Source organism: Phasianus colchicus, chromosome 7 (assembly GCF_987193195.1).
Source record: "Phasianus colchicus chromosome 7, bPhaCol1.hap1.1, whole genome shotgun sequence".
In the NCBI taxonomy this organism is placed as follows: domain Eukaryota; kingdom Metazoa; phylum Chordata; class Aves; order Galliformes; family Phasianidae; genus Phasianus; species Phasianus colchicus.
The window spans coordinates 7,704,757-7,719,086 of record NC_143442.1 but is presented as its reverse complement, the minus strand read 5'-3'; the positions used below and the strand labels follow the sequence as shown (position 1 = coordinate 7,719,086).

General features: G+C 35.2%; 1 protein-coding gene across 4 annotated transcripts in view; it reads right to left on the bottom strand.

Annotated features, from left to right (window-relative positions):
* The window catches only part of DPP10 (dipeptidyl peptidase like 10), a 357,782-nt gene that overhangs the window by 67,579 nt on the left and 275,873 nt on the right, over positions 1–14,330 (bottom strand). For all 4 annotated transcript variants that reach the window (XM_090143605.1, XM_090143604.1, XM_031590710.2 and 1 more), the window contains exon 5: positions 14,130–14,204. In XM_090143605.1, coding sequence (XP_089999731.1) covers positions 14,130–14,204 — 75 coding nt within the window. The remainder of the gene's footprint in view (positions 1–14,129; positions 14,205–14,330) is intronic.

The window sequence follows — 14,330 nt, the reverse complement described above, 5'->3', positions numbered from 1 at the left end:
ACTGTCATAATCGAAAGTCAACTCATCTTTCTTCTTTACCCAGAGTTACAATACAGAGTCCTATCCAGTTTAGGGAGTCAATAAAATAAAGGAAATACAGTCCTAGAAATCCTCTGAAGAAAAACCCTTTCATCAAAATCAGACCAGGCTTTACTAATATTACTGTCATGAGCAACATCTAGAGAAGCCCAAAGCTGCAGGCAGTGTGGCCGGATGCCTCAGGGGGAGGGCAGCTCTGCCCTCTGCTTGGCTACTGGCAAGTGATGCTGTCAGCAAGAAAAGCTCTCTCTGAAATGCATCCCCTGCAGCACTGTTTCATACTGAAGACAGTAAAAAGCCTACTTGCAAAACAAAGCTAGCATCTCTGGAAATCTCACAGCAACTTCTGTGTGACCTTCTACTGTAATACATTAATTCACACAGTGGGCTTTTGAGTTGTGTTTGGAGACAATTCACACATACATAAAAATACGCTCTACCTTAAATGTAGAGAACACTAATGCAACACAGTCTGTCTGCCATTATATATATTACATCCTTACTGAGAAGTTCAGCAGCTTCTCTCCTTTCCCATGCTGTACTGTAAGGCTATTCTTATCACCAGGAGTGCTAGCATTTATTTTAGAAGCTTCTATTTCAATTTCAAGAGCAAAAACATATGGGTTAGATACAACAGTTAGATGTAGCATAGGTCACTAGGAAAGTACAAGTTTCCTAAGGTGAAGATTCAAAGTATCATCACCAAGGCAGCTTCCTTTATCAGAATGCCAAGCAATGCTAGCGCTCTACTAAACCTTGTTGTTATCAGAAATAAAATTAAAAAAGGCAGAACATTTGTATTTATCTACAAGTATCAGTCAATAAAGCTAAATAATATTACTGAAAATCAAAACAAATTCTCTACTGTGCATTCCATATTTTTTAGTGTTAAAAACTGGATCTCCCTAGCTTTTGTAATGAGTCACAACAAACAAAAATAGCTCTCTGCCATCCCCTAAATAAAACCTATCAATCAACCAAAAAGACTGTGTCGGTACAAGACACGAGCTCATCATTCCACATCCATCATGACCAAGAATACTGAAAAACATCCTTTAAGTGTCTTCAATTTTAACCAAAATAAGAAAGCAAGGTATCCTATGTATTAAAAAATTATAATTTTGTGCAGAATCTTGTTTCTTCGTGGTATTTCCACACAGAGTGATCTTACTCTGCCATTATGTGAGATTCACATTATTTTACATAGGATGCGAACTGGGCCCCACTGATTCTGAAATAATACACTGGGTGTGTTATTCCTTGGGTAGTTTGAGGAAAGGATAACCTTCTCCCTTCTCAGTATGTTTTTATTTAGTTAAATAAAGCTGTTGGATTGCTACTTAGGAGACAGTGCTCCATTCACTATACTAAAGATAATATATTGACAGCCAACTGAGAGAGTTTGCAGTAAAAGCCTTGTGACCTTTACCTTGACTCCTGTGATCTGCACATTTACAACTCATAGAGGTCACGGCCCATACTCAGTCACCAGAAACACAGTGACCCAGTAAGGAAAGCACACCTTAGCATTCTAACTCGTTTCACACACCAACAGCAATCTTTCAACACCCCTTACATGGCTTATGCCTAAAATCAAACATGATGTTCCTGCTTCTCTATTATTAATCAAACAGAAATATTCAATTAAGTTTCCCCTTATAATTAAACTTTCACAGTGTAGCACTTATGCAGAATCTGCAGATGCAATCACTGCTAGAGACGAGAAATGTCAACTTGAAAGTTAACATCTAGAGATCTGAAATTCTGCCTTTGAACATGATAGCTGTATGTTGTAGACTCTTAAAATAATTTAAATTTGGCTGAACTCTACTTCAAATTCAATCAAGTGCATATCTTTTTCATAGCAGGTGATGATGAAACAGATTGTTTGAAACATTCAAACCAGAAGACATTAAAAATACATAAACATATAGAAACACAGAAGAGAGTTAGGTAGAAATGCCTAGGTATATACAGTTCATAAAAAATAATGAGAACAGAACTTGTACAAAATTACTATTAAGATTTAAACAGTTTTTATCTTTAATTCACTTTGAGTATCTCTGGAAGTCAATTCATCCAGGTGCATTCTGCTCACATTCAAAAGAGTGTGTCTATAACCAAGGGATAATTTGTTCCATAGCAGGACATAATTTGTTTTATGTCCTGAGTGCCTCTAATATTTCAACCCAAAGGTCCTTTCTCTTGAGACTTACTATGTACTTTGTAAAGTATCATGCATCTTAACAGAACCACACAAATTAATGCAACTTTGTCATTCATTTATTGATGCATATATCGTTAATAACATGAGCAAACTAGTCACATTCTCCAAATAGGTCACAGTCCATAGGCATAATTTCTACCTCTAATCAAAGCAAGCACCAATTGCTTAACATACACAAGCACATTCAGACAATACTGCAGTTACACCAAAGATGATTAACTTGTACGGCTGGTTTAATGAATTGTAAATTGTACACATAAGAAAAACTGTAAGCACCAAGAAAACTGCAGGCTCCCCTTTACAAACTCCCATACGCTAGTAAAAATAAATAAATCAATTCCGTGGCTTAACAGGATACAGTCAAGGTTGTTAGGCCAAATAAATGACTTTTTCTAACAGTGATCTGATCAGGGAGATTTTGTCTGTTTTACATTTCAGACTGCAAAGATAAAGCAGGTCTGCAGGATTCTGAGGCCATTTAACGCTAAGCCAGATAACGGTTCAGTTAACTAAAGGAGCAAGGAGAATATTAACCCTTTCCTGCCACTCTAGGATAACATGACCTTCTCTAACTTGTCAATGCTGCAAATTTTTACTAGGGATATAATGTTTACCAGGGTTATAATGTTAAAATATACTGCTTAAATAAAACCCAACTCCATTGCATTACACTGAATCAATTTTGTGTCACTAAGGAACACCCACCTGCAGGGCAGACGATTTGCTAAAAATAAAGAGGGTCAGTGCTAATATCCTGATCAAGTTGGCAGCTGATCAAAATACAAGTAAGTTGCTGAAGTTGAAGAAAGAATAGATATGATGGGTACCATATGAATAAACATCAAAACTGATTTAACAACTGGGGAGAGAGTTGAGAACAACTAAGATAAAATGACTTGAAAAGCAATAATATGTGAAAAAGTTAAGAAGGCAAAAAGTTGATTTGGTAAATATACTGAATGTACCTCTAACTAGATACTGGCCTCTTATAATGTTTGATAATAGTATTTATGAACACATTATGCATAGAAATGATAGTTTTCTAACAGCATATGAAGAGCTTCCTTAGAAACAGTGGGAGAAAGTGAGAGTTTGGAAAGATGTCCAAGCAGAGACAACAGAAATGATACAAAACTCAGTGCAGATTTTGCAAACAGATAGACAGAAATACAAAGAATATGCTGTATTCAATTAAAAAATATATAGAAACTGGATAAGAAATGTTAAAACTCTGAGAGATGGGAGGAGAAGTGGTGACTCCAAGAAACATGATTATTTTTGGAAAGCAGTCTAAAAAATGGAAGCAGTAACAATGTTCATAACCTTCTGAATTTCAGCAGGAAAAAAATAAAAAAAGTGAAATAAATATAAAACACTATTGAAAATTGCAATCCCTTTTAGCAGCGTTAGCAGCATTATGTCCATTGTGAAAGCCCTCAAATTCCATAGAAGGAAGAGTCTAAATGTCTTCACTAAAAGAAAGGAAGTCTGACTTAAAGGTTTCTTAAAAGGGAAAAGTTCAGTTTGGTAATATTTATAGTCATATTACCTACCTTAGAAATCACAGTTTTAATGGGTTACAAAATATATTTTTTAAAGTAAAACATCACTATTTACTCATGCCCAACCACTGTTCAACCAAATGATGGGTAGTACCTAGAAATTTGGACTAATCTCATTTCTTTTCTTATTCTACTCTGTCAACACTGTTTTTGAGAACCACTACAGATCCCCAAGGAATAAGAAAATTCACACTAACCTAGGCTTTTCTGTTTAAAAATTTATGCTTTAAAATTCTTCTATATTGAGATCATATGCTGTCTCTGTGAAACAATTACCTTAAAAGAACTGGAAGTAGTATCATCTTTTAGTCTCCAATTCTAGCAAAAATTCTCTTAATTTTTAACCTGCACTTATTATTTAATGGTTGACAAGGTAGCAATTTTCAAATTAAGATTCCAGTACCCAGGAAATGAAAGCACCAACCACCCTGTGAACAAACTTCTGATGCAAAACACTGAACAGAAATTTCCCCTACAACCACCTACATTCTTCTAGTACAGACAGCTCTTCATTTTTCAGCTGCTGTAATAAATCATCGTTCCATGACACATTTCTACAATGTTTGGAAAATACAGGCTCTCAAAAAGCCTAATTGTGTATATGGCAACATTTGTGGCTTCTGCTCTCAATAGGACTTCTGTGCAGAAGAGGACCATGGATGGTGCTAGTTGGCTGGAACTTTGGAGTCCAACAGCTCTATAAAATGATTATCACACTGAAAGAATGATTATAAAAAGTTATGTTTTCATTTTAAAAAAAGTATTTTGCTCATAGTCACTTATAACCTTCAAGCTGGCTCAAAAATATTTTCAAAACAGACTGGAGTATTACAGGCATACTCAAATATCAGAAAGTTTGCTAGCTCTTCCTATTTGACTTCAATTTCTTACCTGTCTATCAAACTTTTTCTCAAGAAAATTTAGCCTCAGAATGATCACCATTAACTGAATAGACACAGTAGTTTTAAAGCTTTATTTCACTCTTGTATGTTATACATGAAAAGCTTGATCCACCACCACTTAATCAAGTCAGTGAAGACAATGGGATCAGGAGCCAGCTCTTAATCACATTATTTCTTTAGAGCTTAGAAGCTAATAAGTCAAGCACTGAATCCCAGATTTCAAGGGTATTATCACAGTGTGTTACTTGATGAGAAAGTCAGAATAATCACTGCTCAAGTCAAGGATACTTATGCCATTCTTTAGCCTGAAAGTATCCACAGCAGATTATGCAGGCACTGATTTAAAAAAGAAAAATCAGATGGAAGAGAGATTTTTTTTCTATGCCAAAAAGGTAAACCTGCCCAGAGGATTGTTAGAAGAATTACAGACAACTAACTCAATGAAACACAGAATTCATTTGAGTCTCTTTGTATCACCTTCAAACTCCTTTCCCAGTACACTTCCTTCAGTTAATATCCTAGAAACAAGTTACAAACTTTGAAAAATTAAATACACTAATGAGGTGGTAAAATGTGTCATGCTGTGTAAAAATTTTACCCAATCTCACATTCTATGATCAGTTTATCTTCTTCAAAGTTACTCACTAAAACAAGAGTTCAGCAATGTGGAACACTTTAAGCTATAATAATGCATCCAACAAACCTGCAGTTACCATGCATAGGAACAGACACGATGCCTAAGTGGGCTGTAAGTTTCCATGACTTATTTCAGAAAAAAAGTTTTCCTGCAGTACTGTGAAGAGTTTGGTGATAGTAATTGGTGAAGGAAATAAAAGCTCCGCCAACATGAAATCTTTACCAAGTGCAAGCTGTATTCATACATAGACAGCTGAAATACATTGCACTTATCTTTCAATCAGACATTTTTCCTCTCTTACCCTCCACTTATTTATGCGCATATGTACATACAATGCCTTCTACTTCACAGCTAGTAGCTCATGTGATAAAGCCTGCTGGTATGACATCTGAAATTTTGCCAGCTATGTTAAAGACCAAATCAAGATCTGAGAATAACAGCCCCTTATGTGAATTTTAAAAGTGCTGTTGGTTTAAATGCAACAAAGAGGAAAAAACACAAATGCAGTTTCTGTCATTCTGTTGCACCTGCTGTATGATTCAGGCTAAACACATGCTGTCACAGTTATACTGTTGTTGGATGTTCAGATTAACAACAGGTAGTGTGTCATCTGTCCATCTCCCTTACATGCATCATGGCACAGGGTAGGGTAAAAAACCTCACACACACAAAAAAAGCGTGATGCATTTCCCAACACTGAAAACACATTTATCATAAATACTTGGTCTTTAAGCAAGAAGTACGCCACAGAGTCGCATTTCCAAATGAGTCCTTTTTTTTCCCCCAGGAACTCTTCCATACAGAATTCTGCCTCAGAAGGCATTAGGAAGTTTTAGCTCAAAAAAAGAAAGAACAACAGAAACAAAATTCTATTTAAATTGAAAGCTAATCAGATTCAACTCCAGTTCAGCATTTGAAGTAATTAAACTTCAAAGTCACTCCAATATTTCTAGAGCGGCTGAAGGCAGTGAGCACCTTGGACAGAGGGAAGCTTTCTCTGAAGTTGAGCCGCTGTGTTCACTGAGAGTTTAAAGGCAGAGGGAGCACTTTGAAGGCAGAGGGATGGTTCTTTTAAGTTCCATTATACTCAGCTCCTGATAATTCTTTTTTAGGTATTTATTTAATAAAACCTATGCACAATATGTTCCATTAAATGTACAGAAAAGCCAGAGAACCAAAGCTATCTATGAAGTACCAAAAAATGCAGTAAGAGAAAATGCATACTATCATACTGATGTTAAGCAACAGTAAATTTACGAAGGGTGGCAGAAGGGAACTTCAGGTATTGCGTGACAAATCTTCAGGCTCCCAAATTAAAATGAAACGTCTAAAACAGATTGAAAGACTAGTGGATCCAGGAAATATCACACTCAATTCAAATCAGTACAACTATTATACTGTACAGTTTTCCTAAAAGAAATTATTGTAATGAATGGAAGAGGACAGAAGGGAAGATGAAGAGCAACAGCCTTCAAACTGGCAGACAGAGATGTGACCTGCAAATTAAGGATGTCTACAGTTCCCCTGGGCAATGCTGCTGATAACAGATAAGTTCCTGGGTAATACTTCCACTGCCTCCTGTCTGCAAAGCCCAGAAGCTGTACTCTATCTACTGCTGACTATTCTCAATTTCCACCAGATTTACAAGCGCAGTATGACCACCTAGATTATTTCAGGACGACTTCTGTCTGACCAGCAACGAAATCACAGCAGACAGGAGGAGCTTCTTAATTTTCCCTTCTTAAAATACTACCATATCTATATATATCCAGATGGCCGATGTAGAAGAAACGATTTAATTTGCAAAAGCCAAAGTGCAAATCCATAAATTGGAAAAGGCAAATAATGAACTGTGTTGTCATTGTTACACGCTTTCCAGCGGTTGCCAAAGAATATATTTCAATTCATAGTCCCAGGTTATAAAAGCATGATGTTCACAGATCAGAATTTAAGAGAGCACTCATAAAAATAGAAAAACAGTTTCATTTAACAAAAACATTCTTTGTATGAAGAGCATTTGTCAAGTATGTCCTTGCAAAACTGTTATCCTGAACAGTGAAGGAGAAAAATCCATAACAATAATATTCACCATTTTTGAGGAAAAAAAAGAAAAAGAAAAAAAAAGAAAAAGAAGTGGGAAAGTATAAAGTGTTTTCATTCATTCTGACCATGGTGGCTCTCTGAGGAGATATGATGAGTATGACTGCACAGCACATGTGTATCATACCAGTGTTCCTCCGCTTCTGGAAGGGAAGGTAGGCAATCCATCCACCCCAAATCTGTCCTGCCATGTAACAGCTGAGCTAGAAAGTAGGTGATATTCCAAAGAAACTACACTTTCATCTCTGTAGCATGAATTCACAAAACTGAACATTTTCTGTAGCTGTGTATGATGACTGGCTGGAATGTCTCATTCACTGAGGCCATAAGGAAAAGCAAATCATCCCAGAGACCTTGAAAGCAATCTTAGACATGTAGTGAAGTCACGCTATGCCCAGTCAGGAAAATGCAACGCAGCTTGGGTAAACAGTGCCACATATTTGGCACAACAGTGCCAGGTGGAGGGGCTGAAAATGGGGTCTAGCCTATTCATATTGGCTGACAAGAGTGCAGAGACCAAGCAATGCAGAGATCACCTCTGACAGTAGCGATGCTCCTGCCACTTCTGTAAGATGAATCCTAAATATTAGAAGACTATTCATTATTTCAGAACAGCTGTGTGTGGGTTGGAGACACTAGTCACAACAGAAAATAACATTTCAAGGCTTTTTTTTTTTTTTTTAAAGTTTACTTAACATGACAAACAGTGATTACCATAGCAACATGTGCATTCTGTTGAACAAACATCTGACAAATATCAAATATTGTACCACAGACATTTGGATATAATTAGTCCATGACAGTTTACATTCCTCTAAAAAAAATGTGCATTTTATTGCACATTGTTTTTTATCTAATTTTGTTTACCAAACACTTTTTAGCACTACTGGATATTATAAACTTCTTTATCTGCAGCATGCGTTACTCTGGAGCACGGAGACTGAATACAACTATTTTCCTGTGCTAGTATGAAGTGACAGCATGGCTACATGCCGAAAAGCTGCCACAGTTTCCCATTTCAGTTGCGTACTCGAAGAGCTGTGTCTGGTGTCTTAACTTCATCAATACTCTAAACAAAGCCTCTCCAATGCCCTGAACATCAATTAAGTGGAAAGAAATCTGAAATTTGCATGCCTCAGAACTGCATAAATATTATAGCTTTAATGGTGCTGTTCCCTCTTATATGCAACTTAATTCTTTCCATTTTTCAGCTCTTCTGATTCTCAGCTTGTTGGACTTGCAGCTCACTTTGTGCAAGCACAAGAAAGACAATCTAAGGAAAAAAACCCTCCTCACTCTCAAAAAATGGAAATACATTTTGCAATACTTGAAAATTATTATTACTTAGTACTGGAGAGCTGGTAAGATGGTGAGAAACGTTAAACACAAAAAATAACAACCAAAAAAACCCTGCGTTCTGAGAAAGCTCCTACCTATTCCACAGATGAAGGAAGGTTTCTGTGTACTTTGGAACTAAACTCCCCATCTTCCTGAGGATAACAGAAGAGCTTCTACAGATTCCTTCTTTCTACATGAATTTTACTTTTGTAGGAGTTGATAAGAAATACTCAAAGTGTCTTTTTCTGATGAAAAGGTAATACATGAAGAACCTAATAAATATATACACATATTTTTGAAGTCAAACCCAAAAAAGAACAACTATAACAGGATATAAGCATAGTGTCAAGACATGGGAGGCTCAGTAAAAGGTGAGAAATATTATGCAAACCCAGGTTTACCAGGTTTATCACAAATGTTTCCACATATTGCTATTCAGGAATATAATATATAGATATAATTTAACATATGACTGGGAATCCCATGCTTTCTTTCTTTACCACAGTCTTCATTTAAAAAATACTTTCTATAATTTCCAAACAAAGAAGAATATGTTTTCAACCCATTCACTTGGTTTGCTTACCTCAAATCTGCTAACACTGATTAAATTTTAGAGGCTGATTTCATTCTCTGATATTACAAATCAGGCTTAATATTTAATCTTCTAGGTTATTTGCCTTTTTAGTTAGAGAGAACGATCTAAGAAAGACACAAATAGTGAAGAAATACGCATTTCTGGAGAAAAAAATGATAGCAGGAATTTTATATCAGATATTTGCTTCATATACAGCAGTACATAAAATACTGTCTAGATCACTACTGATATAAGAAGTCTTTTGAAAGGAGAGACCTCGTGAGTAAATATTTTTTCTGTGTTGGAAGACAGCTCTCATTTAATCTTTTTTTCTGTATGTTACCAAACTTCAGCTCATATTCCAGATAATGCTCTTCAAAGTCAGGTTTTCAGAAGCAATGTATAAAAATCTTGTTGAAAACACTTGCACGTGTTCCGAGTATTTAACACCAAACAGTGCCTTGACTAAAATTAAGAAATAATGCAAGGTAATTTCTTTATCCTTTAATTTTCAAAGGAAAAAAAATCTAATGATTAATTTCACTGACCGAGAAGATTATCAACAACTGAACATTTAGTTTCCATCTAATTAGTGAGAAGATAATCTCTTATTGTCGATCAAGATAATCGTAATTTAAGACTGCACTGAATTTTTTCCCCTCATGGATTCTTCTAATCTACAGATAAACTCCTGAAGAGCACTTCAGTGCACTTGATACGCTGCCTGTATCAGAACACAAACTCTGAGAGTTGGATGAGAACACCCCTTCTTGCTATTCTCCCTCCATTCGCCATAGACTGTGGACAGTACTCCCTATCATTATCTAAAAATAGAGATTACAGCAGTAAAGAGATGACAAGCATCAACGCACTGCAGATAACTAACTTCTTTCTCTTGGGGTTTGCTGTTGAATTCTTGTCTTCCCTTCGATACAGTAACTTACAAATATTCAGAAACAGTTTTGAAAAAAAATTCAGTTCTACTGAATGAAAAATGATACATTCTGCCCACTTAGATCCACAGCTCTTCTTTTCTCCTCTTTGTGAAGAGTATTATTTTTTTATCCTGATCTTACCATAAGAATTATTATTTTTACACTGCTGTAAGCTAAACACACTGTTTTATTAAAATTCTCTAGCTAAAAGACATTGCACTTTGAAGCCCCATCTCAGGAAAAGCATTTTCTTCTTTAGAGAATTTGTAAATCCTTATGCTTCTAAACTAGAGATGAACTTTAATATTTTATTAAGCGTGTTTCTGAACCAAAAGCTGAAGCCAAACCACAAATAATACAGTATATGCTGAAAGAGGAAAATAAGCATTAGTAATAGGAAAGAGAATAAAGAAGGAAAAATTCCTGAAAGTTGGTATTCAATAGGGATTTGAAAGCAGAAAGAGAGAAAGGGTATTTTGTAGGAAAAAAAAAAACAACAGTAAGTCACAAGGAAGAAAGTGTTAAACCAAGTGAGAATAACAAACAGATTTATAAAGAAAAAGAGTCACTGATCCCATTTATTTATTCATTTGCTCATTATTCATTATATGAGGGCATATTATATTCTAGCAAAAACATGGTGAGAAGATGCCTATGATATCCATGATAAAAAAAAAAAAAGCACTTGTATCTAGAATAAAATTTATTTTTGTTTCACTTGGTCTCCAGGGACAACTCTGCTGAGAGACACACAAAATTCCCACTGGCAAAAAGAAATTCTCTGGATCTGATTGTTCACTGCATTACAAAATTGTAAATTTACTGCCCCATCCTTTACAGAATGTTTGATTTCCATTTTCTAATCAAAAGTATAATGTAGTTTTGGTAGTTGTGAATAATACCACCAGCAAAGTGAGAAAAGGTTTAAAGGTCATTTTAACACACACTTTTTTAAAAGCAATAGAGAAACCACCTTTCTTCCGGAAATCTCAACTGGCTTAGATGTTCAAACTCTCAGAGTATCACATTCTCTGCTCATACCTTGATAATCTTCAAAGAAAAATCAAAATAAAAAAGATAAACCACTGCAGAACTATCCCTCCCTGCATACAATACACACAAAGGTTTCCCTGCTGCTGCATTCACATAGTCCCAGAAGAATCAGGTTGGTAGGACATTCAGCAAGAACACGTGTGTTAATATCTCAAATTCGTTCCTACATACTGATCTGTTGCCTTGCAAAAATTAGACTTTTTCAATGATGCCGATCAAACTACAGTGAACGACCAATTCTGAACTATACACAGTCAATCCATGCAAGTTATGGCAAAGTCAAATACTTGGAGAATTGATGAAGGCATTTCAGAAGCATGGAGTACTACAGCAAAGAGTACAAAGAAAGGACCTCTAAAATTGCAAAAGACTTATGTTAAAAAAAAAAAAAAAAAAGGAATTTGCCAGACAGCTGCAGTGCCAGAAATGCTGGCTTACATCTTATGATCTGCTATGATAAGGATAGGGAGATCCTGATGTCCAGAAATCAATTTACAACACTTTGAATTCCACAGCAAAGGAATTCCAAGTTTATAGAGCTACACTAAAACAACTGCTATGCCAAATAGAACAGTTTTGCTCCTTCCACTGAGCATGGTTTAAATAATTCATTTGATTATTAGTTTTGTACTCAAAGATGCCTTATTTTCATGCAGATTTATGTGCCGTTATGCGTAGAGGACATTCTTAATTGTGCTGAAACAACTGCAAATTTAATTAAAGTTTGCTATTCCAAGCATAAAATAGATTAAAGAAAATGCTGACAATAGTAAAATAAGTATTCAACTACTAAATGTAACTCAACATTTATTTTTAATCGAAACATCAAAATAATCTTATTTCTAATTACGATTTCATGGCAAAATGTCTTGAAGAAACATTTGCCTCTATTTTTCTTCAATCTGTTCAGCTGAAGCACGTTAGCTTATTCATAAAACTGTTGATTAATAAATTTTTTCCAGCTGTATCACTGTATGTTACAAAGAACACAGATTAATGTATGTAAACAAACATTATCATTTAAAAAAAAACAAAGCCTCGATACTCAGTAAGAGCAAAAAACCCATCAAATATCTTACAGTGCAATTAAGTCATCTAAACCATAACTAAGATGGAAAAATAAGTGACAGAGGGAGAGAGATCCAGAGATCTATTACAACTTCCAAAGATGCCACCTAAATGCCTACAAGTTATTTGCAGTCCTTGTTAATACCCTTGTATGGGGTATTAAAAAATTACCCCTTAAAATCCACTGTGTTTTAATACGCAACAAGAGGCAAATCCTTACTTTTCTAAGAAGATATATTCAAATGTATCATCCTACATTCAAATGTTTTCTTCTGAGGAAAAAGTCTGCCCTGATTCTCCTGCTATTTATTTAAAAATCTCCAATTTATTTACAAAGTTTATTTTTCTTAATTTTATAGACGATTTAATGAGTGATGGTGAACAACTGGAGAAACAAAGATGAGTGGATTTCCTCTTTTCCAGAATCAGTAAATGAGGCTATGATTGAGGAAAAACACAAGGCAATCCAGGGAAAATGAGCATTATTTTACTCCTTCGTGATACAAGAAATAGTGACATAGAAATACAGAGGTTCCCCAAGGCATTCTACAGCTTGTCCCCCAAGGATTTTGACAAAACATGGAAGTGCCTCACTAGCCTAAGAAATTTCTCAAGAACTGGAATATTTAAAGAAAAAATTCCTTTTTATCACACATTCACAATAGTAACTTTACTAAGCTTTGAAAGAATTCCCTTACATTTTTTGGTAATTTTCCTTCTTAACCTTAAGGAATAGATTCTTTTCGGAACATGAGAAAATTCAGTGGCATTACTGTTAACAAGAACTGAGGATTGAGCTGGCAACAGAATGCTATTAACCAGTTTTAGCACTGTCACTACCACTTCAAGAGCATGTAAACATTGTTCTGGTTTGAAAACCATGAGATCAATTACAGGACTCCAGAGTAAGCATCACAACCCTCATCCAAAGTTAACCACAATCACTACTGTTTGCATGTCAGTGGATCACATTTACTGAGGGACAGATTCAACACTGACCCTATTGCATTTAAGTCTAGTGAGGAGGATATTTTCATGACTTTCCATTTTTCTATCTTGGCTACATTGCTAAGAAAATCCTCAACAAACTTACTCAAAACAAAAATTTCAGTAGGTCAAATAAGGAAATTAAGTTATTATAAAGGATTACAAGAACTCTTTCACATAATAAGGAACAATGAGAAAGGGAAACAGCAAGGAGAAAGAATTTTTCACATAAGAATCAAACAGGAACCCTCCACAACAAAACCAGTGAATCAAACAACACCTGTTTCCTGCTGATCTGTCCGTACATACTATAAGAAAAGTTTGATGTTGAATCCAGCAGAATCAGTAGAAAAATATCTACTTGGATCTAGTCTCAAGTAAAGGAGTAATTTTACAATGATACCTCTAGAATATTTCATATTGGGTTTCGCGTAATCAGCTAGTAAGAGTTTAAGAATTATGAAACCTCCAGAATACAACAGGTAAAACACAACAGAGAAGTCAGAGCAATTTACCTCAATTGAAAATCTCGCAATATTTCTGCTTAAATACATGTGTTACCATCATTTTATTAGAAAGTCATGGAAAGAGAAATTAAGCACTTGATTCAAACTATGTTACGTGGAGTCACAGACAGAGTACACAAAACAACAAGGGCTTCAGCTTTTTAACTTAAAGGATCATTTACCAATGAACTGTTGGCTTACCTGTTTTACATCGTATGCAAGAAGAACAAATCGTAAGTCTGGTGAAACTGAGTATCTCGTTGCTTTGAAAGTTACCTACAAATGAAGTAACAATAAAAGTGAGTACACAAAAGGAAAGATTTTTTTTATTCCAAATTACAGTTAATTTAATAATTTTCCATTCATAAGAGTTCTGATTAGGAAAACCTGCTTAATTTACAC